The 27,598-nt window shown below is 39.4% G+C and overlaps 1 protein-coding gene and 1 long non-coding RNA gene across 2 annotated transcripts; one reads left to right on the top strand and one right to left on the bottom strand.

Annotated features, from left to right (window-relative positions):
- Positions 1–1,259: 1,259 nt before the first annotated feature.
- LOC129753422 (regulatory protein zeste-like) lies at positions 1,260–19,237 on the bottom strand. Its single transcript, XM_055749248.1, has 2 exons — positions 18,551–19,237; positions 1,260–7,112 (listed from the first exon to the last, which is right to left on the bottom strand). The coding sequence occupies exons 1-2, from the start codon at positions 19,067–19,069 to the stop codon at positions 6,642–6,644; spliced, it is 990 nt and encodes a 329-aa protein (XP_055605223.1). The 5' UTR covers positions 19,070–19,237; the 3' UTR covers positions 1,260–6,641.
- A 1,275-nt stretch (positions 19,238–20,512) lies between these two features.
- On the top strand, positions 20,513–22,030 carry LOC129740642 (uncharacterized). Its single transcript, XR_008736311.1, has 3 exons — positions 20,513–20,632; positions 21,446–21,584; positions 21,653–22,030. It is a non-coding gene; the product is annotated as an uncharacterized LOC129740642 (long non-coding RNA).
- Positions 22,031–27,598: the final 5,568 nt, after the last annotated feature.

Here is a 27,598-nt window from a genome sequence, read left to right on the forward strand (position 1 = left end):
CTAATAACTTTATAACTTGCCAACTTCGCTTTTCAAACTATCGATAACAAACTGTTCTCTCGGCTAACTTTAATTATAATGTATCAACTAGCTTCAACTGGTTCATCTCTGATCTTGAGATGTTGTCGATGTTTACATGTCGGTCTAAATTTGACATGGTTACAACATTGAAATGTTTTTCTTATAGGTTCGATTTCACGGACCGTCTGCTATTGAACATGGCTGAATCGTTGCAATTTATTCTTGAGTCATTGCTTAATCTGCTTAATTGCTTATCTCTCATAAAGAATTCATCTAGACATAATTAACTATCACTTGGCCATTTCAACCTCCTGTTTACATAGTAAGAGGTCATTTTGATTTCAGCAACACGTGAGTCCATCGGGGCTGAATAATAAGTATCAGAACAAGAAGTTAATCCAAGCATCTGGCACATTGAAGGAGAGAATCCCTAAATTTCTCAGGTGATTATAGCCATGGGCATGATCTTTCAAGACTTCTTATCTGAGGTAGCAGAGACTTGTTTGCTTTTTTACTTAAGACAAAGCTGACAATCCTTCTATGTTAGTGCTGGCTTTTCCTCTGCCTTCTTAGTGCTGGAACTACGCCTTTGCTTCCTTTCCGGACTAATCTGTAGCTGGCGTTTTCGTCTGAGCTAGAGCTGGCGTTTTTCGCCTCAGAATTCTGCCTTAGTAAGAGCTGGCTTATCTGCTGGATGAGCATATGGTATCGATTGTTCTGGCATATTCTGCCGGGTGTGCTGGGCCACTAGCCTCGGGAGAGCTGGACAATTCTACCGGGTGTGCTAGCGTTCTCGTCTGGGGAGCTGGCATGTTCTGCCGGGTGTGCAGGCATATTCAGCCTGGGGCAACTGGCGTACTCGCCTGGGGAAACTGGCGTACTCGCCTGGGTAAAACTGGCTTACTCGCCTGGGGCAACTGGCGTACTCGCCTGGGGAAACTGGCGTACTCGCCTGGGGAAACTGGCGTACTCGCCTGGGTAAAACTGGCTTACTCGCCTGGGGCAACTGGCGTACTCGCCTGGGGAAACTGGCGTACTTGCCTGGGGAAACTGGCGTACTCGCCTGGGTAAAACTGGCTTACTCGCCTGGGGCAACTGGCGTACTCGCCTGGGGAAACTGGCGTACTCGCCTGGGGAAACTGGCGTACTCGCCTGGGTAAAACTGGCTTACTCGCCTGGGGCAACTGGCGTACTCGCCTGGGAAAACTGGCATACTCGCCTGGGGAAACTGGCGTACTCGCCTGGGGAAACTGGCGTACTCGCCTGGGTAAAACTGGCTTCCTCGCCTGGGGCAACTGGCGTACTCGCCTGGGGAAACTGGCGTACTCGCCTGGGGAAACTGGCTTACTCGCCTGGGGCAACTGGCGTACTCGCCTGGGGAAACTGGCGTACTCGCCTGGGGAAACTGGCGTACTCGCCTGGGTAAAACTGGCTTACTCGCCTGGGGCAACTGGCGTACTCGCCTGGGAAAACTGGCGTACTCGCCTGGGGAAACTGGCGTACTCGCCTGGGTAAAACTGGCTTACTCGCCTGGGGCAACTGGCGTACTCGCCTGGGGAAACTGGCGTACTCGCCTGGGGGAGCTGGCATACTTGCCTGGGGGTGCTGACATAATCTATCGGTTGTGCTGGTGTACTCGCCTGGGGGGGGGGGGGGGGGGGGAATGGCATATTCTGCCGGGTTTGCTGGCGTACTCACCTGGGGCTTGGGGGCGGTCTGGCGTCTCCGCCTTTCGATATAGCTGGCGATCATCACCGTTGTGTGGTTGCATGAATCTCACCGTGTCGGTCACAACAATCAGTGGTGAATTGCTTCCTCCATTTTGTTTTCTTTTGCACGGCAACCAGGGATTTCCTTACTCCACAAACATTCTTTTTTTTTATGCTTTCATAAATATAGGGTCCTGTCACGGTCGCCAATGTAAAATACCTGATTCGCACTCAACAGGAAATCCCTGGCTGCTTGATAGGTTCACAGGAAACTTGCTGGAACGTTCATTTCCTGCCACTACAGACGTTTACCCGAGACCCGTAGGCGATGCGATCGTTCGCGCGAAGACTAACACGAGTGCTGACTGAAAGCCAACACGCTAAATCGCGGATGAGTAATACCGTGTGAGGAGTAGTTCAATGCTGATATTGATATTCACGGTGTAATTAATACACTTTGATAAACCCATATATTACAGGATCCTCCAGAGGCAAACGGACTTCCTGATCAGCAGTAGAAATCTGCTACTGCGTTGGCGAAACCAAAACATTGTCAACGTGGAGCTTTGGCCGGAGAGCCGGTGAGTGTGACTGCAGCGCACGGACCTGGGCTCAGTCGTAATGGCGGAGTCTAGGCCAAGCCTCGGAGCGGGGAGTACACCTCCGATTTAAGGTAAAACCTCGTGGTCCTGGAGAAATCTAAATGGGGTTTTAGGTTGGCGTTGAAGAACGGTGGTCACGGTTACGGGGTAGGGGTTCGTGTTTACCTGGATATCCTGATAATCGGTGTATTCCAGAATTTTATTCTTCACTGCTAGACACTGTTTTCAGCACGCTGTCTACGATGTGCTGTTCTAGTCGATGGTAGTGAAAATGGCCGATTTTCGGTAGGTCTTTGACCCCGTAGCCGCGTAGAAAGTTCTTAGACGTCACCGTTCTTTCACCCCATTTCGATCCTCAATTCGCTTCGCCTTTTCCCCACGTTACACTAGCGCCATCTGGTAGCGAGGTTACGAAGCCTGAGGTTGAGCCCTGCTGTCAGGTTGTTGCCTAGGGGTTCGGGGCGAACTTCGACGTAGGCCAGCTTCTCCACAAGCAAAGAATCTTCTTGGCACATTTAAAGTTTATGCGAACAAAAATTCCAACAAACACTGACATCACTAACCGAGCAATTGTTACAATTTAGTAGCAAGCAACGTTGTACGTAAGTCGGATTTCAAGGGCGTCGTTCCAAGGTAGCTGGAATAGAGCGTATCTTACGAAGCATCGTATATTTTATTCGATTGCACCACTTGATATGGTGCCCTAATTTGCACTCCCAATTCGAGAATACTACGCACAAGAGCACAATACAGTGATTTCAGACTACAGAAGTCACTAAAAATGCGTGTTCCGTCGTATGAAGCCAAGAACTGCAAAACTCTTGGCTACTGTCGTGGAACTATGCTGGGAGAAGTTGAGCTTGTTGTCTAAAGTGATTCCAAGGTCTTTGACGACCGATGCTAGTCGTTAACATTTTGTACTCGAAAGTGATGGGACCTCGTTGTCGAGTGAACGTGGTGGTAGTACATTTGGTAATATTCGGAGTCGTGCCGTTTTGATGACACCTTTTGGAGAACGCAGTAATCGACAAACGAAGAAATTGTTCGGAAAATTTTGAGGTCGTCGGCGTACAACAGTTTTTCTGACTCAAGAGTAGCATTCAACCGTTGATGAAGAGGAGGAATATCAGAGGTCTCAGGTGACTTCCATGAGGCACTCCCGAGGTAATTTTAAAAGGTGTTGAATAAACAGAGCCCAGTCGTACGAAAGCAGTTCGACCTACGAGATACGAGGTTATCCTATTGCAGAGCCAATCAGGAAACCCCAATCGCTGCAATTTTTCAACAGCCAAATCATGAGATACCTTGTCGAAATCCTTACTCAGATCTACGTACACGGCGTCAACTTGTTTACGTTTATCAAGCCTGTCAACTAATTTCGATACGTACGTCATGAGGTTGGTGGTCGTCGATCTTCTTTTCATGAACCTATGTTGATCTTCACTAAGTTAAAATGAAGGCCGTATGCTGTTCCTGTTCCGAAATCAAACGGCAGCTTCGGCTAACAGCCGATTATGGACCGTTTACACCTGTCCACTAATTATTTTCAACAATAGACAATGTTCCTTTAATTCCAATCAGGCTTGTAAGTGGTCACCATCGTTTGATTTTTTTCGGAGACATCCACAACACATCGTTCGTGACAATCATGGAGAGCGCAATCGTTTAATCGGAGAGCAAAAAAATGTCAAACGAAATTTTGATCTTTGTTATGGTTAGTCGTTTGACTTTCATCCCTCTTGCGTAAATAATCATCCCACATTGTTCGACCAACACATCCAAACATCACCCGGCGCTGCAGAGTGGCGAATTTTGGAGTGAATAGAAAAGATTGCATTTGCTTATTGAGTCTTGAGTTCTGCTGCGTGAAAGAGATAGGTGATGTCGTAAACTGTCGGGAATTATGGTCGTTTGACCATCAAATTATCGTTCTCGTGTACCAAGACACGAAATTTCGTTCGACAATCACACAAAGAAGAATAAATGTCGTTTCGTTTGATGGTAGTCTACTGTTCGGCAAGTGTTTGGTCGCATTCGTTTGATGGCACGAACAATGAAACTGATAAAAGCAGGCTGTGCGACTGTCAGAGAAAATGTCGATGGTTTACAAGTCTGATTCCAATCAATCAATCTTCAACTTCAAGTATACTAGATTTTTTTTCACAACTTGAAAGAGAGCTGTCACCTGTTAGAATAGTGATGATGATGACAGCATACATGTTTACATCATCACACGGTTAAGCGAGACTACTCAAATTAGGTTCGTGGAAGCACAACAGTTTTGCCAGATATTCTGGGTAGAAGTATCATTTTACTCATTGAGGAATGAGTACTTTCTCGGTTAGAGAATTCATGTGTGAATAGTGATAAATAAGTTATCGCTAAATATTCAAGTAACATTGTTACAATTAAACGAAGAATGAAAATACAGATTAATTTTTTTTTCACCACTGTAATCTGCGTTTTCAACACTAATTTTGAACTTGATCTTGGATTGTTATTCCTGATCCTGATTCCAGAATCTGTTCCGAATCGTGATTTCAGATCCTGATCTTAAAGCGGACCGTACATTTTGATCTTTTATCCTTATATCCGATTCTGATCCTGTCCTGAGCTCGTTTTCTGTTCTTCACAGCAAAAAATTTCTAAAAGTATACGCAATCTAAAATACGAGTGATCTACTTTTTGACCAGTGTAATTCAAAACTGATGTAATTTTACACTCTTTTTGATCTATTTTTGAATCGTTGGTATAAACTTAATTTTTTATGATGTATGTTTACACGCCCTGATCTAAAAAATATATCTCAATATAAAATTACATCGAAAATAATGTAAAACACGACAGATCCATTGTTTTCCTTTTTTTTCGCGGCATAAATTGTTCTGTTTTTATCCGAGATGGTGGTTTATTGTACGAAAAGAAAAAAATTCGCTTCCGCAGTTAATTTTGTATTAAAACCAAACCAAATTCTTTCAGAATTTCATTAAAAAATGGTAGGTTATAGTTATAGACGAAATGAAAAAAATGGAACTTAAAATTCTCTTTCGATTGCAGGAATTGCAGTTGGTTCAAGAGCCGAATCAATGTTGAATGTTTCTAATGTTTAGGGGATTCCGATTACTATGCTGTTCCGGAAGGATTCAAGAATGCTGCCTGACGCTGATCGGCAAAACATCGCCCTGCTGGGGATCATCGGACACAACCACAATTCCAGCTGCCAATGATGGTGGATGTTTTTTGAGTTTGCAGTGTATCGGCAATATATGTTAAATAAAATGACACATGTGGCGTATTTATTCATAAACAACACCCTAAATCTGATTATTTAAAAAAGATTTGTAATATTAACCGTAATATGTTTTGAAATTTACATCATTGTGTATTTTTACACGACGGTTTATGTCATCCGTTTTCGTGCATTGTTTTCGATCTAAATTTACACGCCTCAAAAATTACATTGTTGAGAAAAATACACCGTGGTAGAATTTTATATCAAAATCGATGTTCCGTTTTCGTGCATCGTTTTCGATCTAAATTTACACGATTTTTTCTTGCTGTGTTGGACTCAAATACTGAAGCCTGATCACGGAGGCCGATCTTTGACCACTATCCTGATAAGCAGTGAAAAGATCACTGAAAACTGTAGAAAAATCTCTGATTCCATAAAACTTAGAGCAAATTTTCTTCACACAAGTCCGTGTCACAGATCACAGAATTTTGAAAATTTTATCAAAAAGTATAACTTTTTACTACGCTTTTAAGATTGGATTTTCATATCAGGCTTTTGAAAATATTAAGCCATTGACTATGCTAATCGATTTTCAACATCTATACATTGCTTAGTTTGTGTCGTCGAAAATTCTACAATTTTTTTTCTATATTTCCAGTAAAAATTGAGTTTTTTATTCAGCAGAACACAAAATTAACTAAATTTAACTTTAGTTTAGCTTCAGTTAATGAGCGATTAGCGAATTAGCGTTTGCTGTGCCAGACACTGAAAAAAATATTGATTGAAGCCTGTTCAGGTTTACTAACTAGTTTGATGACATTTCCTCTAATGGTGATACTATCTGTTGTATTCGTCTCTACCTTAGGGTGTGTAACCTAGATTCTAATATACCCATTTCTAAGCTAAACATTTCCGGCAAATGTAAATCCGCACCACATTGTATATGTACTGAATGCGTTTTCGTTGAGCCCCCAGGGTCAATTCCAAATTCCAAAAAATCAATCAATCTTTCCAAACTAACTTCCTGCCTTTCGCACCACCCTAGACTTTCACGCCCCGGGTTTTGGCCGGGGTATTTTAACTGGAAACAACACCGCCACCCCCACCCACAACAACCCACTCCATACCTCGCTGGTCCGGGCCACCCTGATGATGGTGTTGCTCCACCGGTTTTCCGCGGTTCCGATTCGAGAAGAGCCACCACCAATCGGCCACGTAAAGGGCCGACGCTCCGTAGCCGAACAGGCTGGCCGTAATGTTGATGCCTCGCGGTTGCAGACAGTTGCTGGACACTATCAGGACCCAGTAGGACAGGAAGTGTAGGGACAGGGCTACGAGGCCGGTGAACCAGAGCTCGAATCGCCGGAAAAGTGGGGTTGTAAAAGTCGTTCGGAATGGGTGAGCCTTCAGCACTGCGTCCACGATGATCAGGAACGTTACCAGCGTGATGTTATAGGTCAGAAACTGGAGCGAGTATTCCGGGACACCGTGAATCCGGGTGCACGTTATTCCTGGACGTAACAGCACTAGGATCAAGATGCCGACAATCTGGGAATGAAATGGAAAAAACATGAATCGTACAATTTTAAGCAATCCGATTAAACGGTGTGGAATTTGCTCTTTCATACTTTACCAAAACCAGATTTTTCTCATTATTTGAAATGTTCAAATAAGCAGTTTGAATTGAAGCTTGCTATTTTTTCAAAGAAAAATATCAATCCAAAGGCTTTTATCACCCCTTTTGAAAGAAACGAACACGATGCCTATTCCCGGGCCCCGATAAGATTGATTTGGATTCGCGTGCTGAAAAGCTTTTAGTGCACCCCCAAAATGTCAAGCAACACGCGAAATGTTTTGTTTTGTGCCTAGTCCTAGTTCAAGTGGGTATAGGTCAAGTACGTTTTTCACGAGCTTTCATTCATTCGTCACAATCCAACGTAACGTACAATGTTGCCGAGTGAACAGTTTTGTATAACGTTATCCTCTCATTCATATAACACGTCTTAAGGAATCACCATTTCTTTATCAATAATTGAGTACCGTCAAACGGGGCATCATACAACAGCGAGGTTAGATTAGGGATACCATACGTACTCTTTTGAGAGTACTTGTACTCTTTTTCGATCGAAAAATGACCGTACTTTTCTTTTTGTGAAATTTTACCAAATGTACTCTTTTTTTTGTTGAAAGACATTTTATCAGAAAAACTTATTTCTTCCATTTTATGAAGTTGTTTCACATCTTATGAAAAAACTACGAATGGAATTTAGCTTACAACAAATTATTTTAACATTTTGTTTTAAAAAAACGTGCATTTTTAGTCTTTATAAACAGGGATCACGATAAGCGCCTTTGAGTATGCAAATAGTAATCAATATGCACAAAATTTAGGTATAGTATAGAATATTTTAAAAGAAAGTTTATAATTGTCATGAAAGTCACATAACCTCTAAGACATTTACAGTATTTGATTCTATTGAAATATCTCGCTGTCACCTCTGGTAGCACGAAATATGTACAATAGAATTCCGCTCATCAAGGCTCCGGTTATCCGATCCTCCGCTTTTTTCAAGCCACCATTTTTATCAAAAATTTATGTAAAAATGTGTGTTATCATCGCAATATATTGTTAAGCTATTAAATTGACGTCTCTGGCAAGTTTAAAATCTAAACTTGCAAGAAACGTTGATTAAATAAAAAATAAAATCCATGTAAGATCCGAGCTATGCGCCTTGATGATATGCAATACCAGAGCAAAAGGGTTTGTCAATGTATTTCGTTCAATCCGAGGTTTCACTTATCTGTGGTGGTCCCTCCCCCGACTACCTCGAGTAAGCAGGGTTCTAGTGTACATCCTTTTGCATACCATCTGGGCGCAAAGCTCGATAGAATATGAATCTTTTATCAACCAAGGTTGCCGAAATCACAGAAAAATTTGTAATTTCACAGAATTTTGAGCAAATTTTAATCACAGAATCTGTGTCACAGAACACAGAATTTTGAAATCTTCACAGAATTTTTAAATTTTGAATGATGTTCCGAAACTATAATTTTTTAAGACAATATCAAATTCAGATTTGTCACTTTGAATTAGAAAGGTATGATAAGATTGGTAATGGTAATTTATTTTGCCAAACTAAAATGTGAAAAAGACCCAATTTATCATGATTTTTTTATGAAATTCAAGGAAATAGCAACACAGAAATCCATCACAGAATTCTATGGTGAAGTCATTATTTTTTTTCTCAAAAACACCGGATTTTTTTTTCGGCAACCTTCCCGATCAGGAGGGAAAAACAAAATAATATCAAATTGAGATATTTTGATACTTATTTTTTTTCTATCTAAATGAGTTATAATTCAGTGCTCGTAGGATGTTAAAATATCTCAAATTATATCAAAAAATCTATACGATAACAGCTAAATTATATCAGCTTTTGATATGCTCCTATCAAGATTATATCTCGTTCAGATAACATAGTTTGATATTGGACAGAACAAATTATATCAAAATTATAACTTACCAAGATATGAGTGCTTCGAGAAATTTTCTAGTGGAAGGTCAATAAACCACATTATCCGATAAAACCATGCTCCATTTTGGTTTCTCAAAATTTTGATTCAATTTTATGAATCTGTTGAGCGAAACTCTTTAATGTAAGGTTTGAGCCGTTGACTTCGATGTCCGTGTTTCAGAAAAAGTTGTACGTATATCAAAATAAGATATAATCATTTTATTTAAGGACAACCCGAAAAAAATCTTGATCATTGAATATGAGCTCAACCCCATTCAAGTTTGTCAATCAGAATAAGATATAATTCAGATTGGAGAAACTTAAAATCGAAAATTTTGAGTACTTAATTATAACTGAATCAGATGAAAATATCTTGGTGAGATACGTTTGAGTTATTATTTTGATATGCTCTCCTGATCGGGTTGGTATCAACCTCATGGCTGGAATAACGCGGAAGCCTAGAAAACCAGGACTCGGATAAGCGGGGCTCTACTGTTTAACGTTTCTCTTCACTTTTTGGATAATTGATCTCAATGTACTCTTTTTGGTGTCGCGGGATATGGTAATCCTAGGTTATATGCAACATTTATATAACACCACAAATGAATCAATTTTTAATTTGATTTATTGTAATAAAGTCACCTCTTAATGATTACAAAATGATGATGACATAATTTCTTGCATCTGAAGCTAGTTTTTTAAAGTTTTTTTTTTATAAAATCGAGCAATAAATGCACGAATTTTAACATTTTTCGATGCCGTAAAAAACTTAACCCAGTATGACGGATTGGCTTGATAATATTACCTACAAACTTTTAACTGGTTTCCTCATGCTATACCAACACTGTTGGTGAAAACATATTTTTCGAAAAATCACTCAATTTTTTTTAAATAAATATTTTTATAATTTAGTTAGGTGTCTGGGGCGGGGCCCGGACATTCGGCCGAAGGCCGATAGGCCGAAAGATATTAGGCCGAAAGTCGCTAGGCCGAATGGGTTAAAAGGCCGAAGGATGTTCGGCCGAATAGGACAATAGGCCGAATGGGACATTAGGCCGAAGGTTATTTGGGCGAATATTATAAGGCCGAATGGTCATTTGGCCGAATGGTCATTAGGCCGAATGGTCGAAAGGCCGAATGGTCGTAAGGCCGAATGGTCATTTTGCCGAATAGTCATTTGGCCGAATGGCCATTTGGCCGAATGGTCATTAGGCTGAATGGTCATTAGGCCGAATGGTCATTTGGCCGAATGGTCGTTAGGCCGAATGGTCGCAAGGCCGAATGGTCGTAAGGCTGAATGGTCGTAAGGCCGAATGGTCGTAAAGCCGAATGGTTGTAAGGCCGAATGCTCGTTAGGCCGAATGAAAGCCTGGCCGATAAGACATATTTGCTTGTTTGCATTTTGGGGCTAATGGTAGTTTTGCCGAATGGACGATAGGCCGAATGTTCGTAAGGCCGAATGGTTATTTGGTCGAATATTCATCAGGCCGAATGGATGCAAGGCCGGATTCAACCATTCGGCTTTGCGATCATTCGGCCTAATGACCATTCGGCCAAATGACCATTCGGCCAAATGACCATTCGGCCTTATGGCCATTTGGCCTTACGACCTTTCGGCCTATCGTCCATTCGGCCTGATGACCATTCGACCTTATAATATTCGGTCAAATAACAGTCCATTCGTCCTAACTGCCATTTGCTCTAACAAGCGAATAAGCGTTGATATGTCTTATCGACATGGCATACATTCGGCCTAACGACCATTCGGCCTAATGACCATGCGGCCTAGTGACTATTCGGCCAAATGACCATTCGGCCTTACGACGATTCGGCCTTACGACGATTCGGCCTTACGACGATTCGGCCTTTCGTCGATTCGGCCTTACGACGATTCGGCCTAATGACCATTCGGCCTAGTGACTATTCGGCCAAATGACCATTCGGCCTAGTAACTATTCGGCCAAATGACCATTCGGCCTTACGACGTTTCGGCCTTATGACCATTCGGCCAAATGACCGTTCGGCCTTATGACCATTCGGCCAAATGACCGTTCGGCCTAATGACCATTCGGCCAAATGACCATTCGGCCTAACGACCATTCGGCCTGATGACCATTCGGCCTAATAACCATTCGGCCGAACATCCTTTCGGCCTAACAGCTTTCGGCTGGATAACCGTCGGCCGAATAACCCATTCGGCCTAGTGGCTTATTCGGCCAGATAACCCATTTGGCCTAACGTCCATCGGCCGAATGACCTTCGGCCGAATGGCTTTCGGCCTCATGACTTTCGGCCGAATGACCCAGCCTCGTCTTAGGTTCCCGAAAAAAAAATCTGTGTTTTTGAGCTTAAAAATTCTGAGTTTCTGTGATTTTACCCAAAAATTCTGTGATGGTTTTCTGTAATGGTATTTCCATTATTTTATTACATTTTAGTTGAGGAGAATCAAATAACATTATAAATCTTATCATACCTATCTTATTAAAAGCAAGAAGTATACATTTTTTATTGGCAAAAAACCTAAAATTTTGGAAATTCATTCAAAATTCAAAAATTCTGTGAAATCTGTGAATATTTTAAAATTCTGTGTTCTGTGACAAAGATTCTGTGATGAAAACTGGCTGAAAATTCTGTGAAATTACAGATTTTTCTGTGTTTTCGGCAACCTTGGTCTGGGGTAATATGTAACAAAATGCAAATCAAAGAAACACCTTGTAAATCTCGTTTCCATATGCTGAAATATGAATGTTTTGTATCACGCGTTTGTAAACATTGATATTTCATTCATCTTAACATTTATTTCTATGATTTCACCTTGTAGAGTTTTTCGTAGGATAATTTAACTCCCAAATGTATGCAGCATCATCATTTTCAGAAAAATTAAATTAGTGAAAATTAGTTTTTATAGACTGACGAATTACTGCAATTGGTGTTTGCATGCGTAATGGTCTTTAAGGCATCGCAAATATATTAAAAACTATAAATTTTCATACGTGTTAAAAAGATTTTTCATTAAAAACAAAGTTTGTTGCAAGTTACCTCATTTTCGAAGGAGGGTGAAAATCGCATGTTTTTAGAAAATTAAAAAAAAATAAAGGAATCAATTATTTTTCAAACTACCAATTTGATTTCCCATTCTCCTTAAAACTTTTGGTTTATAAGGGGTAGGATTAATTGTGAACATAAGTTTTTTAGAAGCCATTGAAGTTGAAAATTGTTGCATGTTGCCTCAGTTGACGGTACCTAAGGCTATGATCATTTAGAATCCGGACAGATACAAACTGAAGATACTTCACACTAAATATAAGATACTTAACCATAGGTTTACTATAGGCTCGTTAATACAAACGTGTGTATTCCAAAAACTATTAATTTGTTCGAAAAACTTTCAACGCAAAAAATGAAGGTACTAATGTGATATTGAATAAAAAAAAAATTCATCGATGATTACAAAAATTTTATAATGAAATCTCTTTTTTTTTATCTCTGTACACTTTTTTCAGTCAATTACACTAGTTTACAAAATTTAAAAAAAAATCGTGAACTTGATTGACTGACCAACATTTTTAATGTAAAATCGGGCGCTGAATCCGAAAATGAAATCTCGAAAAAATCTCAGAAGATCCGTTTTTGAGTTATGCTCCAAATATGAAATATTGGAAAAATAAAAAAAGTTCATGTATTATGTTCATGTATTAAAATTTTTCGGACGGCATAACAGTAATTTGAAATCCCTCTTTTGCATATTGAAGGTGAGTAAATTTTCTATCGATCATCTGAACATTGTTTTTGCGTATTGTTGATATTAGTGACTTCATGATAGAAAAAATTATAAAAAACGCATTTTTTTAGAGAAAATTTTGTTTCAGCGAAAGTTTAAGACTCGATGGTAACATTTAAAAATTCTGATTTTCTTCTGCGCTTGAATGTCAATTTGAAATAAAGTTTTCAAGTGGTTGTATATCAAAATCGGTTGAAAATTGAAGAAGTTATGGCTACTTTACCATAACAGTATTTTTTGTAGTTTTTAATAATTTAACGAACCGCAGTACACTTATCATAGTATAGGAAGAATGAAACATGATAAAACTCACTCGCTCCAAGTCAAAATTCTTTATTAGCTTACCAATAGGTCACATGCCAAATTTCAGGATGATCTGATTGCTTGAGTCTCAAACGTGAATAAAATTTTAAGTTATTTTGCCCGGGAGGAACAGAAAATACTGGTTTTTCATCAATAACTTTTTACATCACTAGCCGGTTGTTTTTTATGGTAAATTTTCTTAAAGCCTAAGTTGAGACAAATATTTCACCCGAAGACTGCAACACGATTGGACTTGAAGTAAAAAAGTTAGTCGAAAGCTTCCAGCAGCAACCCAGTAAACATGAATCGGCAGAGAAGTAACTCAAATCGACAGAGGGATCGTAACGATCTCTCTTACGATTTTGCATCATCTAATCGGCAGAGAGGAACACACTATACGCGTGCCTTGAGTGAGTGCCCGAAATAATCTAAGACACGCCCTCCAGAGAAACACACGAAAACAATCCGAATCATGTTTGTATGTTTCGCTTCGAGACGCGTGTTTGCCTGCCTGAGAAGTCGACTGCTACGACTGCACCGTAGGAGTGTACGATTCAAACTGCTGTACGCATTCGTATTCGTTGCCTCTAGGTATCTGGGCAGGACAAACCGAATGAGAATATTTGCGTTCTTGGAGTGTCGCCGAAATTAACGTTTTTATTCTAAGCTCGGTGATTCAACTCTCAATTTTTTGCATGCTCTCTCGATTTTTGAGAGGACGCGCGATTCCCAACGGGCGACTTCGATGTCCAGCAACGACGCCCGGGGCACTCACAAGAGGAGAAGAGTGCCACACAGACGCGAGAGTACGGCGCCGAGAGAGCGAGGAGGCTGCTCTCACTGAAAGCAAGAACCCAGTAAACATGAATCGGCAGAGAGGTAACTCAAATCGACAGAGGGATAGTATCGATCTCTCTGGCGATTTTGCATCATCTAATTGGCAGAGAGGAACACACCATACGCGTGCATTGGGTGAGTGCCAAGAAATAATCTAAGACACGCCCTCAAGAGAAACACACGAACACAATCCGAATCGTATGTTTCCCTTCGAGACGCGTGTTTGCCTGCCTGAGAAGTCGACTGCTACGATTGAAAGCATGCATTTAAAAAGACGGGGATAAAGTGCGAGCACACCGTACGAGTGTACGTTTCAAAATGATTTCGCATGTACGCATTCGTATTCGTTTCCTCTAGGTATCTCGGCATGACGAACCGAATGAGAATATATTTGCGTTCTTGAAGTGTCGCCGAATTTAACCGTTTTATTCTAAGTTCGGTGACTAAACTCTCAATTTTGTGCATGCTCTGTCGATTTCTGAGAGGACGCGGGGTCTTTGTGAAGCTTTGCTCTTGCACTTATGAGCGACATCCCAAGCAACCATAAGTCCCATAAAACAGGTACAAAAACGCTTACTCAGCGCCATCATTGATATGAAGTAAGTTCTATGTAACTCAAAATTTAAGTTCTTATTGATACTTTCAAGTTCCAAAACAAGTCTTAATGATCTTCTATTCAGCTTCCAGCGGCCTCTTAATTCAGCTTGCAAAATGAGCAAAAAATCTCTCTCTATCTCAACTGAACCCTTGGCTTCGGTTCATATCACCTTTTCTTGATTATTTACTATGTTCTGTACCGGTGCCGCCATGATGCCACGCGCCGGATTCCAAACTCGACTAATTGCTCAATTGCTTTTTTCCTACATTTCCTACATTTATCGCATCAGAATGGTCACTCAATTACTAAATTACTTATTGAAAAAAAACTTGCCCGGCTTGGGGATCGAACTCCGACCTTCGTGGTGAGAATCGAACACGCTACCACAAGACCAGGCCTAGATGTTGTTCTAACTGAAACTAAAACTCTAAGTGGTGATTTGATTAAGAAAGCACATCAATGCACTTTTTGTGACTTACCCAATCCCGTCTAGAGCACTTTTGTGCCCTTCATTTGACTTAAGTCCCGTATAACGTACGTATAGATCACTTTTGCAACTTTCAAGTTTGTAAATGAGTACATATAGTTCACTCATGTGAATTGGGCAAAACAAGTCACATACAACGTACATATGAATCACTTTTGCAACTTTCAAGTTCATTATTGAGTACATAAAGTTTACTAAAGGGAATTGGGCAGTTGATTCTCTTCGTAAGCCAATATTTAACTTTCAATGCCTTCATTCAAGTAAATAAGTATGTGACTTTTGGTTACTTGGGATCTCAGGAGCCGACCGTAACCTGGCTACCACGAGGTCCCGCCTAGATGTAGTTCTAACTGAAACTGAACTGAACTGAAAAGTGTGATATGATTTTGTAGCATACCTGCAGGCGCACTTGCCCAACCAGACAGTCAACCAAGAAGAAAGCAGCTTAATGCACTTTTTGTAACTTTTTAAATCTCGTTTTGAGTACTTATTGTAGTGAATATAAGGAAATAGGGAAAAAAAATATTGAAAAATTTAAAAATTTAAAGTTTTAATATTTTCAGAATGAACAGAATTGTATATAATGTGAAATCTGGTGAATATATTTTACAAAAAAAAAAAATACCAAAAACAATTAAACGTGTAGGAACATGACGAAAATTTGCTAAAAATGAGAAGTACAATGGAAGAGCTAGAGCTATGATATTGTCAGTGAATGATTAATAAAAAGAATCGCATATGATTGGGCTTGGGCCTGCTAAAAGAATAAAGCCTGCTCTTCACTCTTACATAGATTTCCATTAGAATGACAGCTAATCGGAGGGAAATTGGAGTGCTACTGCTCTCTCTGTTTATAACACACGAGAAATCGTATACCGGTATTATAAGCGCGCCGATCGCCCATTCGCCAGTTTGTCAACGAATGTTGTGATGAAAGGTGTTATAAAATTTTGAAGAAATGAAAATCAAATCATAGACATTTAGAAATGTATCGAAAAAGTTAATTAAAAATACGAAAATGGCGCAGTTGGCAAGTGTTCGAGTGTAATTTTTCGAACATGAATGTTCCTTTGGTTCAGCAGCAAGATTTCTATCGATTGAATCGATTCCGAAAAAAAGAAATGCTAACATTTCGATGGATATTCAGAATACATGTTTTATATTCTGATGAAAGTTTGCGGATTGTATTTTGGTTATTTCGATGAAAGACTCAGATCTGTTTTCGATATTCCTAAGAAATGTTCCGGTTGAATGTTATTTAAAATTCCGATGAATGGGTCAGATCGCTTCCTGTCATTCTGATTAAAGACTCAGATTCAATTTGTTTGGTTTAGATATTCCGATGAAAGACTCGGGATAAAAGTTACTTGAAATTCCGATGAAAGACTCAGACTTCAGCCTCAAACTGACTTCAGACGACATTCCATGCGATCTCTTCTCAATGCAGTTGCAATTGCGATTCACAACACCATTGTAAACGACTTAAGTTATAATTTCTTATAAGATTTCATGATTGCTGGGAAACTTTATTCATAGCAACCGAAGAAATTGCTTAAAGCAGGGATGAGTAAAACGCGAAGCTCGAGACCCTTTTTTGTGGCTCGCAAAGGTCTTTCCAAATTAATTTTTTTCCACTTTCCCTAAGATAGGTTGTCTATTATCATAAAATACAAGTCCATATTAAACGGTGATTAATTGCATGATTTTTGCATTTTTTCTTAGTCATTCAGATAATTGACCGTTTTTTCTATAATTTTAATCATTTATTGTGTTTTTTCAAAGGCATAAGTGCAATATTATTGTCAAAAAAGTAATACTGGAGTTTTTTTTTAATCAGATTATTTACATTTTTAACTGTCACTTTCATATGCTAAATATATAAAAGTATATAAAGTAAATAAAAACTCTTAAGGCTACAGAGGATCACAGGCATTTCTAAGACTAGTAGTAAAGTCTTTTTTTTTTGCTTCAAGCAAATATTAAGTTGTATGATCAATATGTTTATCAGTTTTTTTAAAATTTCTTTATTTTATCAAAGTCGGTAGTTAGTTCTGTTATCACTAAAGAACTGACAAAAAATAGAACCATGATGAGCGTAATTCCTTTGTTCTGGGATGTTGATTAGTATTACTTTCCTCATTTTATACTAAAACCTGGATGATTGAATTAAGATTCCTTATGGCTCAGCATCAAAGTCGACATTCAAGTCGAAAAGGTTCCAAGGTTAATCCAGGGGTACACAAAATGCGAAAATAATTTAACATTTTTTTCGAAGATCTAGTAAAATTAAGATCCATTTTCTTCTGCAATAAACCAAAAAATTACAAAAAACCTGATCAAGTTTAATCTTCGTTAACCGAAATGATTTCGTTTATGGTCAAATGAAAATATATAATAATGAAGATAAGCGAAACTTTCTTATTTGCTTGCTCACTAAATACTTTTGCTAACCAACAATAAACAAAATAATTTGCTATTAGAAGATTCGAATCTAAAACTTCACTTCGCTTTGCTTGGTTGACTACTCATATCCACCTTGAATTATTGAAGTCAAAATGCTGTGTAGAAATGTTTATACACCAACAGTTAAAGAAAAGTCTTCAGATAACATATTTTATGATGCCAACTTACACATTTCCAATTTCATGATCGCTGGTGAGGCTAAGTAGAACGAGTTCTGCTTCGCCAATGGTTGCTACCTCGTGATTGACCGAGGTCATCAATGTTTACAGGGGCCAAAATAATGGTGCTTGGGATTAGCAGTTCATTCACAATGCACAAAACTCATGCTCTTCCTTTGAAAAAGATCAATGACGCAGATTTGAAAACCACATTTAAGTTTGTAGCCCGGAGTAAAATATAGCTTATGCTATCAGTCAAAGATATGTAAGATCAAAACTACGAAACAAAATAAATTATCCACCCCGTCTCTGACTCCTAAAAAATATACCTATGTGCGTCATTTCATTTGTACAGACGTATTGTTCTGTGCGTAGGAAAAATTTATAGCTTTTTGTTCATACATCATTAAACAACCAACCACAAAAAATATCTGCTCAATTATATTTCGAATCATCTGGCATCTCCAATGAATGGTATGCTTTGGATTCGCACTACTTTTTACGTCCTCCTTTCAATAGGCAACATGCAAACATTTCATTGCTAGCCTTCAAAAGTTAGATAGAGCATATCCAAGAGGGTGTTTCGTATCTTGCCCCAAATCGAAGAGATCTGAGCGATTTTTTTTTTGAATGAGAATAACTGAGAGCGAGAGCGAATATCCATCGGGATGAATGGAATGGAATGGAGCGTAGTAAATTATCAACCGAACGAAGGATGCTGCCTCGTTTTCGTCTTCGTCTTCGTCGTGGTCCGGAAACAAAGGACGTTTTCCGAACGACAAACCAAAAGGGAAATTGCACATTTGCCAACTTGTTCTTTGTGTAGAATTATTTCACCACTTACCAATTGAACCACTTTCAGTGCCATCCGGGGCGTTTTGAGAACGCTCCACCGGAAACGGTTCAGTATGGACGGAATGGATGGAAGCGCCGCAAGAAAGCGGGCACCTTTCGATTGTGGAACCGTTTCCGGTTTTTCCTTGCTGGTCGTTTGCTGCTGATTTTGCTGGTTTTGCAGATTTTCCTCAACCGGACTGTTCAGGGGAATTTCCACGCACTGACTTTCCTCGATTCGTGTTGGTCCACCGGAAGTCACCGAGATGGACCCTTTATCGGAATTGTCCTGTTGTTGCTGTTGCTGTTGTTGTTGTTGATGATGGTACAATTGCTGTTGTTGCAGCTGCTGCTGCTGTTGTTGTTGTTGTTGCTGCTGCTGCTGAGATGAGGGCGCCACTGTTGGAGGCTGGGCCTCCTGCTGCGTAACGCTACGGTCCGCCATCTTGAAGGGCAGGTCAATCCGGATCGGATTCCGAACCGCTGACATAAAATCGCCAAACTTGGACTTTGACTTTGACTCGCTCATATAACTGGTTTAACCTTGGGAATTGACACAATCGAAATGGGAAATTTGGAAAAGGAAGGTCGAAGGCGATAAAACGACCGAGGCGAGGGTAGCTACGCGGATTCACACGGATCGGGACTGTTGGAATTTTTCAGCCTGGAAAAAACACTTCTACTTCGAACGATTGCCAACGACGGATTGCGCGCATTCCAAAAAATCGTATCCGATTCTCACCGACGACGACCTCAGGCAGGGCTGCTCAGGGAAATTCTCGCTCAAACGCTGCTCCCCCAAAATAACCTCCTACAAACATCGGGTGGATAATTTTTAAGTTCACCGAATCGACCGAGGGGTGACGCTCGCTCAGAACTTTACCTAAACATAGCACAGCACGGAGCGAAAGAACGGAGCAAAACAGCAACAGGCTGAACCAAACCCCCCTTACGTTCGAGGTGCTGGGCCAATTTTGTTGTGAATCAACCTTTTTTCGGTTCGGTTCATTGATTGAAGTGATTAGGGATGTAAACAGAAACTGCCGTACCGAGCGACTGAGTCGCCCTCCCTTGTTTTGGGGCAAAAACTAGTGAGAGGGTTTTTTTTTGGTTCGGTTCGGTTCGAATTGTTTTCGGACGGATGTGGCGTTGTTGCGAATTCGTATTTGCACGCTATCTATCGTGGTGGGTCGAATTAGGGTGGTCAGTTGATGTGATAAAATCTGTTAGAATAATCACAGTCCTACACAGAAAAAAATAATGACTATTACGAGTCATTGAAAATGGTTACATTTAAAATAAAACAACCTGTAATTTAAAAAGCATGTAATTTTAAACGAATTGGTTTGAAAGTAGATAGACATTCATTTAATATTACAGCAAACGACCTGTAACAAGAAGGAGCATGACATTTGCCGTTATTTTACAGGTCTAAAAAAATTACGTGGAATATAAATAACGTACGATACTTAATTTTCAATTTCACACAAGAGAATTCAAGCGCGACTGGCATCCCAGTTAGGCATGGAAAACAAAAACGTCATGCGCGCGCGATTGTTTGTTTATGTTTTCGGTTTTGTGTCGGTTGAAAAAATTCCACCAGTTTCACCGTGATTTTCTGTTGTTTTGCGGCAAACAGTACGGATACTGAGAGACAACATTGTTGTCAATACTGCGATCAGCAGCAGAGGTAAAATAGTGCTGTGGATCTTCAGAAAGTTCCCCATCTTTGTGTGTATTTTCTTGGAGTTTGTATCCTGTGCCGCCTGTGCGCGAGTGCTGCTGAGGAGTCGCTGCTCTGCGTCGCAGAGGATAGTCCGGTGTTCCATGCTCTGAAGTAGTTTTCTACTGTCATCCGGTGATTCCCAGAGAAATTACATGAAAGACGTTGTAAGGAAAATTCCTCAAATAGAATATAAGAGTGCTGGATTTAGTACTGATTATGATTTCGTGTTTTCATTTCCGCCACAGATCGAGATAAAATCATCCAGACTGTCCTGTTTCGGTCCCAGGAAAACTAGCAGCAGGTCAGGACGATCGACGATCAGGCAAAGCAGATTTCCAATTTTGCTCTACAAACCAAGTTTAATAGGTAGGTTCCGGATGTTCCGGAAATTATTTAAAAAAGCATTGTAATAGATATGAAAAGAACTTTGTATTGAACTTCTATTCTCATCACTTCCATTCATTACTTCAAACAAAGATTTTTTTATAAATGAGTAATTTGTTTATCATTTATGTAATATTTTTTTCTTTAATTGTTTAAGAGAAAGTTGAGCATCAGTATTACAAATCTTTGAATAAGTTTATGTCAATTATTAGCTTTGAGTAAATTCTCTGGTTGCTAGTATAGTTTTTTTTTTATTTTGACTTCTGTTTGATCCACTGCTCAGCTGATATTTTTGTTAATAGCAAAACCTTCAGGTGTACCTCATAACCAAATATTTATTAGCTGCTTTGGTGCCTCCATTCTCCATTCATTGAATTGAGATTGATATTCGTGAATAAAACTTTTTCTTTAAATGTATTTATTCGCGGTATTATAACAATGGTGTCATTTACCCCTAAATGGAAATATTCTCGAGTTTCAGTTGAAGGCTAAGTAATTCTCGAGCCGGGTGTTTAGCTTAGCCGAACAGGAAAAGTTTGCAAACTACACCGGAAGCTTGTTGTGGACGATCATCACAACAATCATTGATGACTTTTAATGTTCCTTGAAAAAGGTTATGGTTATTTCTGTATAATTTTTAGATTGATAGAATTTCAGATCGAATTTAAAAACAAACATTAAATACGTATTTATTTGAATTTCAGAGCGAATTTGAAAACAACATACTTATTATATTTATTTGAATTTCAGATCGAATTTGAAAACAGCATCAATTATTCATCTATTTATTTACAGGTTTAGTTTGAACAATGCTAAGACGTTTTGGCCCGGATATGAAATTTAAAAGCTATATGGATTGTCACGAAAACGCTGCTCGGAATTATTCGAGCATTCAACCCTTCATCACTGACCGAGACCGAAAACTGCGAAAAAGGTAACTTAATCTAATCAATTTTTGAATATGAATCACGCTTAATTTTTCGTATTTCTAATTTCTTACAGATGCGTTCATCGTCAAGAAGACAGTAAGCTCTGGTGCAGGAGTTTTTTTTTGGATTTAGAATATTTAATAGATAACAATCACAATCAGTCTGATGGCCCATACTCTGAGGAATTCTGGAAACCAAATTGGATTATTTATATCGACTTTTCCACATGAGCATCACATTGGTCATCCTTTTATCGGGAATTCAACACAATGGCCATTCTTCCCTTATTGGTCATCCTAACAGCAACGTGATCACAAATTCAACAAAAAGCTCTTTATCTGACTATTTATCACTTGCCGATGGAGAATACTATTATTTTAGTTTCTAAATACACATAATAAAGCGATAGTGATATGATGTCAATACGATATAAAATAGTGAAAAAACAACAAAAGAACATATTGTATAAAAAAATTGAACAATTAAGTTTGGTTTCTATTATCTGAATTGATATTATTTTGTAATCATAAAACAAAAAAAATCGAAAAACCATTCACAAATCGAACCTAAACAAATAAATTAATCAAAATTTTACAGTACTGTAATTTTGAAGCAGCCTGTAAAATATTATGCTCACGTAAAAATAAATGCTGTGTAATTTTTTTTTGTCCTGTAAAATTACGGTAAATGTCCTGCTCCTTTTTGTTACAGGATATTTGCCGTAATTTTACGGCAATTAATTTTTTCTGTGTAAGGAGCAACGCCATGAAGGATAGAAACATTTAAATCATTAGGTCAACTCAATGCACAATGGGGAAAACGTGTATTAACCGCGAAGAAAATCAATACAGTAGTTTTTCGATTTTATCACGGTCGAGATAGAATTCACCGTGAATATGGCGAAACCGTGAATTTGGCGAAACTAAAAATTAAAGTGGAAAACAGTATTTTTATTGTCTTTAATCAATAATTTATAATATTTTCAGTAGTGGAAACGTTTCGTATCAATAAATTTTGATCATAAGATGTAATTATCAAAGATTACTAAACACAAAGGACCGATTTCAGTTCAAATTATTCTTATCTTTAGCAATTTTAAATTTTTGCTTGAATTAAAAACATGTAGAATATCAATTTGATAGTCTACATCTAATTAAAGTGAATTATCAAGTTTTTATGGAAATTTAACAGTCGTTCGGTTTCTCTTATGTCGATTTTAAAAAAGAGTTCAAAGAAAAATGCATCAACAAAAATTTCTTCTGAAAATTTCAAATTTCAATATTTCAATCTTCAAACCTTTGATTAACTAAAAAGTTTACTTTTTCGAAAAATATTTTGAAATTTTCTAAACTTAGACTTTTAAAGTATGTTGCTCGAAATTGCTTTATGGGCAGATAATCCTCTATTTTCATGTGTAGAAAAACAGATATCTTAGTCCTTTTTACACATTGTCATTTCATTTTGATCATCTTAAATTATCCATTCAGACAACTCTAAAGGCTGTCCAATCAGAATGGCGCACGCTACACTTCAAATAAACAAATTAACCCAAGACGTAATTTGAATGTAAACGTTCCACTTAATTCAATAGAAGATATTGATTTGGCTGTAGAAAATTTGACAATTTCAATAGTCAATGCTAAAGCCGCTTCAATACCTAAAGTTAAACATAAATTTAATCAACCTTTAATTGATGATGATCTTCAGTTTTTGATACGACTGAAAAACATTCGTCGACGCCAATATCAACGTACTAGGGATCCTTATTTGAAATTTATTTATTGCGACCTTCAAAAAGAGATCAAACGTCGTTTAAATTTCATTCGTAATGAAAACTTTGCCAAAGCAGTAGAGGACATAAAACCCTACTCAAAGCCTTTTTGGAAATTAACTAAAATTCTGAAAAAGCCCCAGAAGCCAATTCCTACTTTGAAAGACGGGGATAAACTTCTTTTAACGAATGCAGAAAAAGCTCAAAAATTAGCCCAACAATTTGAGTCTGCTCATGATTTTAATTTAAACGTTGTAAGTCCAATTGATGCTCAAATTTCCCTTGAATTTGATGATATTCTTTCTAAACAAAATGTATTTGAAAGTTCTCATGAGACAAATATTGATGAACTTAAATTGATTTGCAAAAAATTTAAAAATATGAAAGCCCCAGGGGAAGATGGGATTTTCTATATTCTTATTAAAAAGTTGCCTGAAAGCACTTTAAATTTTTTAGTTAAAATCTTCAATAAATGTTTTCACTTGGCTTATTTTCCAAATAAATGGAAAAATGCCAAAGTAACTCCAATTTTAAAACCTGGAAAAAATGCTTCAGAGCCTTCAAGTTATCGACCAATTAGTTTGCTTCCTTCTTTAAGTAAACTATTTGAGAGAGTTATTTTGAATAGAATGATGATTCACATTAATCAGAATTCTATTTTCCCTGATGAACAATTTGGTTTTCGTCATGGACATTCTACTACACATCAACTTTTGAGTGTAACTAATATGATTAACGCTAGCAAATCTGAAGGATATTCAACTGGTGTTGCTCTTCTTGATATTGAAAAAGCTTTTGACAGTGTTTGGCACAAAGGTTTAGTAGCTAAATTAGCTCGATTTGATTTTCCTGTATATCTCACCAAAATTATTCAAAATTATTTGACTAGCCGAACCTTACAAGTAAGCTATCAAAATTCATGCTCTGAAAGGACACCCATTAGAGCTGGTGTCCCTCAGGGTAGTATACTTGGACCAATCTTATACAATATTTTTACTTCTGATTTTCCTGATGTTCCAGAAGGAAAAGGTAGAAGATTATTTGCTGATGATACTTTGCTTTCAGCCAAAGGTCGAAATTTACGGGTGGTACGCAGTAGATTGCAACAAAATTTAAATTCCTTTTTGAATTACTTGAAAATGTGGAAAATTTCTCCTAACGCTTCCAAAACTCAACTTATTTTATTTCCCCATAAGCCAAGAGCTCAATTTTTAAAACCTAATGAAAATCATTCCATAACTTTTAATGGGGTTTCATTAGAATGGTCTGATCACGTGAAGTACCTGGGACTTACACTTGATCGGAATCTTACTTTTAAAAATCACATTGAAGATATTCAATCTAAGTGTAATAAATATACTAAATCTCTTTATTCTCTCATCAACAGGAAATCCAGGTTGTGTCTGCGAAATAAGATGTTAATCTACAAACAGGTATTCCGACCAGCGATAATGTATGCAGTTCCGATTTGGTCTAGCTGCTGCGCGACGAGGAAGAAGGCCATCCAGAGGATTCAGAACAAGGTTCTGAAAATGATTTTGCGGCTTCCACCTTGGCACAGCACCGAAGATCTTCATCGGATTGCGGGCATTGAATCGATCGAAGAGATGGCCAACAAAATCATCTCCAACTTCAGAGGCAAATCGATGCAGTCTTCCATCGCAGAGATTCGTTCTCTCTATAATTAGTTTTAATATAGGATAGTCTTAGTTTTTAGTAGTAAGTTTAAAATATTTTTTGACATTACAGGATGTTCTCCTACATAAAAATACTTGATTGCACTCAGCAAAATTAATGCAAATGAATAAATTATAGTGATTAATAAACTATAGGGCTCTGGACAGTTCATCATTGAACTGAACACCTAATTTAATGTAATAATGTAATATAAATGTAATGATGAATTGGTACAAATAAAGACATATTTAAAAAAAAAAAAAAAAAACCCAAGAAATCAGATATACTTATTTTTATTTTTTTTTAAATTTTTATTTACATATTATTCCGTCTCACGACATAACTTGACGAACATAATTCCTAAAATTCACTCGGTCCATGGCAACCGTTCTCCAATTTCTCGGGCACCCCACGTTCGCCAGATCACGCTCCACTTGGTCTAGCCACCTCGCTCGTTGCGCCCCCGCTTGTCTTGTTCCTACCGGATTCGTAGCGAACACCTGTTTTGCAGGACAGTTGTCCGGCATTCTCGCAACATGTCCCGCCCAGCCTTCACCACCTTCTGGATACTGGGTTCGCCGTAGAGTCGCGCGAGCTCGTGGTTCATCCTTCGCCTCCACACTCCGTTCTCCTGTACGCCGCCAAAGATGGTTCTTAACACTCGTCGCTCGAATACCCCGAGTGTACGCAGGTCCTCCTCGAGCAATATCCATGTCTCGTGCCCGTAGACAACAACCGGTCTAATGAGCGTCATATACAGGATACACTTCATGCGAGGGCTAAGTCTTCTCGACCGCAGTTGCTTGTGGAGTCCATAGTAGGCACGACTTCCGCTGATAATTCGCCTCCGGATCTCACGGCTGGTGTCATTGTCTGCGGTCACCGGTGAGCCGAGATAAACAAAGTCTTCGACTATCTCCAGCTCGTCTCCGTCGATCGTGACCTTGTTATTGCTGGACAAGCGGGTTCGGTCGGTCTCGGATCCGCAGGCCAGCATGTACTTCGTCTTGGACGTATTAATCATCCACCCAATCCTTCCTGCTTCGCGTTTCAGTTTGCGGTAGATCTCCTCCACCGCCGCAGATGATCTGTCGACTATATCAATGTCATTGGCAAAGCAGATAAGTTGACTGGATCTGTTGAAAATCGTGCCCCGCATTTCGCCCACCGCTCGTCGAATAACACCTTCTAGCGCAACGTTGAACATCATGCAAGGATACTCGACATCGACCCGAAATCCGCACACTGCACTGCGTTCCACTGCGTCGCCTTGATCAGTCTGAGCAGCTTCGCGGAAAAGCCGTTCTCGTCCATGATTTTCCATAGCTCGTTACGGTCGATCGTGTCGTATGCGGCTTTGAAGTCGATGAATTGATGGTGCGTAGGGACTTGGTGTTCGCGGAATTTTTGGAGGATTTTCCGTAATGTGAATATCTGGTCCGTCGTTGACCGTCCCTCCATGAAGCCGGCCTGATAACTTTCCACGAATCTGTTTGCTTGTGGCGTTAGGCGGCGGAGTTGGATTCGGGAAATCACTTTGTAAGTGGCATTGAGGACAGTGATTGCTCGGTAGTCCTCACAGTCCAATTTTTCGCCCTTCTTGTAGATGGGGCCAAATCAGAGATACATAGATATCCTTTTTTTTTCCAAAACTCTCAGTTCCACTCACATCTTTATTAGGGTGTCCCAAAATTGCATAAATTCTGGGAATCTGAGGCTCACCCTCCAAATGCTGGCCTGCGGATCCGAGACCGACCGAACCCGCTTGTCCAGCAATAACAAGGTCACGATCGACGGTGACGAGCTGGAGATAGTCGAAGACTTTGTTTGTCACGGATCACCGGTGACCGCAGACAATGACACCAGCCGTGAGATCCGGAGGCGAATTATCAGCGGAAGTCGTGCCTACTATGGACTCCACAAGCAACTGCGGTCGAGAAGACTTAGCCCTCGCACGAAGTGTAACCTGTATATGACGCTTATTAGACCGGTTGTTCTCTACGGGCACGAGACATGGATATTGCTCGAGGAGGACCTGCGTACACTCGGGGTATTCGAGCGACGAGTGTTAAGAACCATCTTTGGCGGCGTACAGGAGAACCGAGTGTGGAGGATGAAGGATGAACCACGAGCTCGCGCGGCTCTACGGCGAACCCAGTATCCAGAAGGTGGTGAAGGCTGGCCGGATACGCTGGGCGGGACATGTTGCGAGAATGCCGGACGACTGTCCTGCAAAACAGGTGTTCGCTACGAATCCGGTAGGAACGAGCGAGGTGGTTAGACCAAGTGGAGCGTCAGCTGGCGAATGTCCGAGGGGATGTCCGAGAAATTGGAGAACGGTTGCCATGGACCGAGTGAATTTTAGGGATTATGTTCGTCAAGTTATGGCATGAGACAGGATTCTTCGAAAATAAAATAAAATTACCCATGGCACCCCACGAGGCGCTCATAGTCTTTTTTTTAAGCCAATCTTTGGGTTGAAGTCGCCTAAGTGGATTTGAATGTCACGCTTCGGAATTCTCTCAACCACGATGTTCAATTGACTGTAAAACTGCTCTTTCTCCTGCAAAT

This window comes from Uranotaenia lowii, chromosome 1, assembly GCF_029784155.1.
Source record: "Uranotaenia lowii strain MFRU-FL chromosome 1, ASM2978415v1, whole genome shotgun sequence".
Classification (NCBI taxonomy): Eukaryota; Metazoa; Arthropoda; class Insecta; order Diptera; family Culicidae; genus Uranotaenia; species Uranotaenia lowii.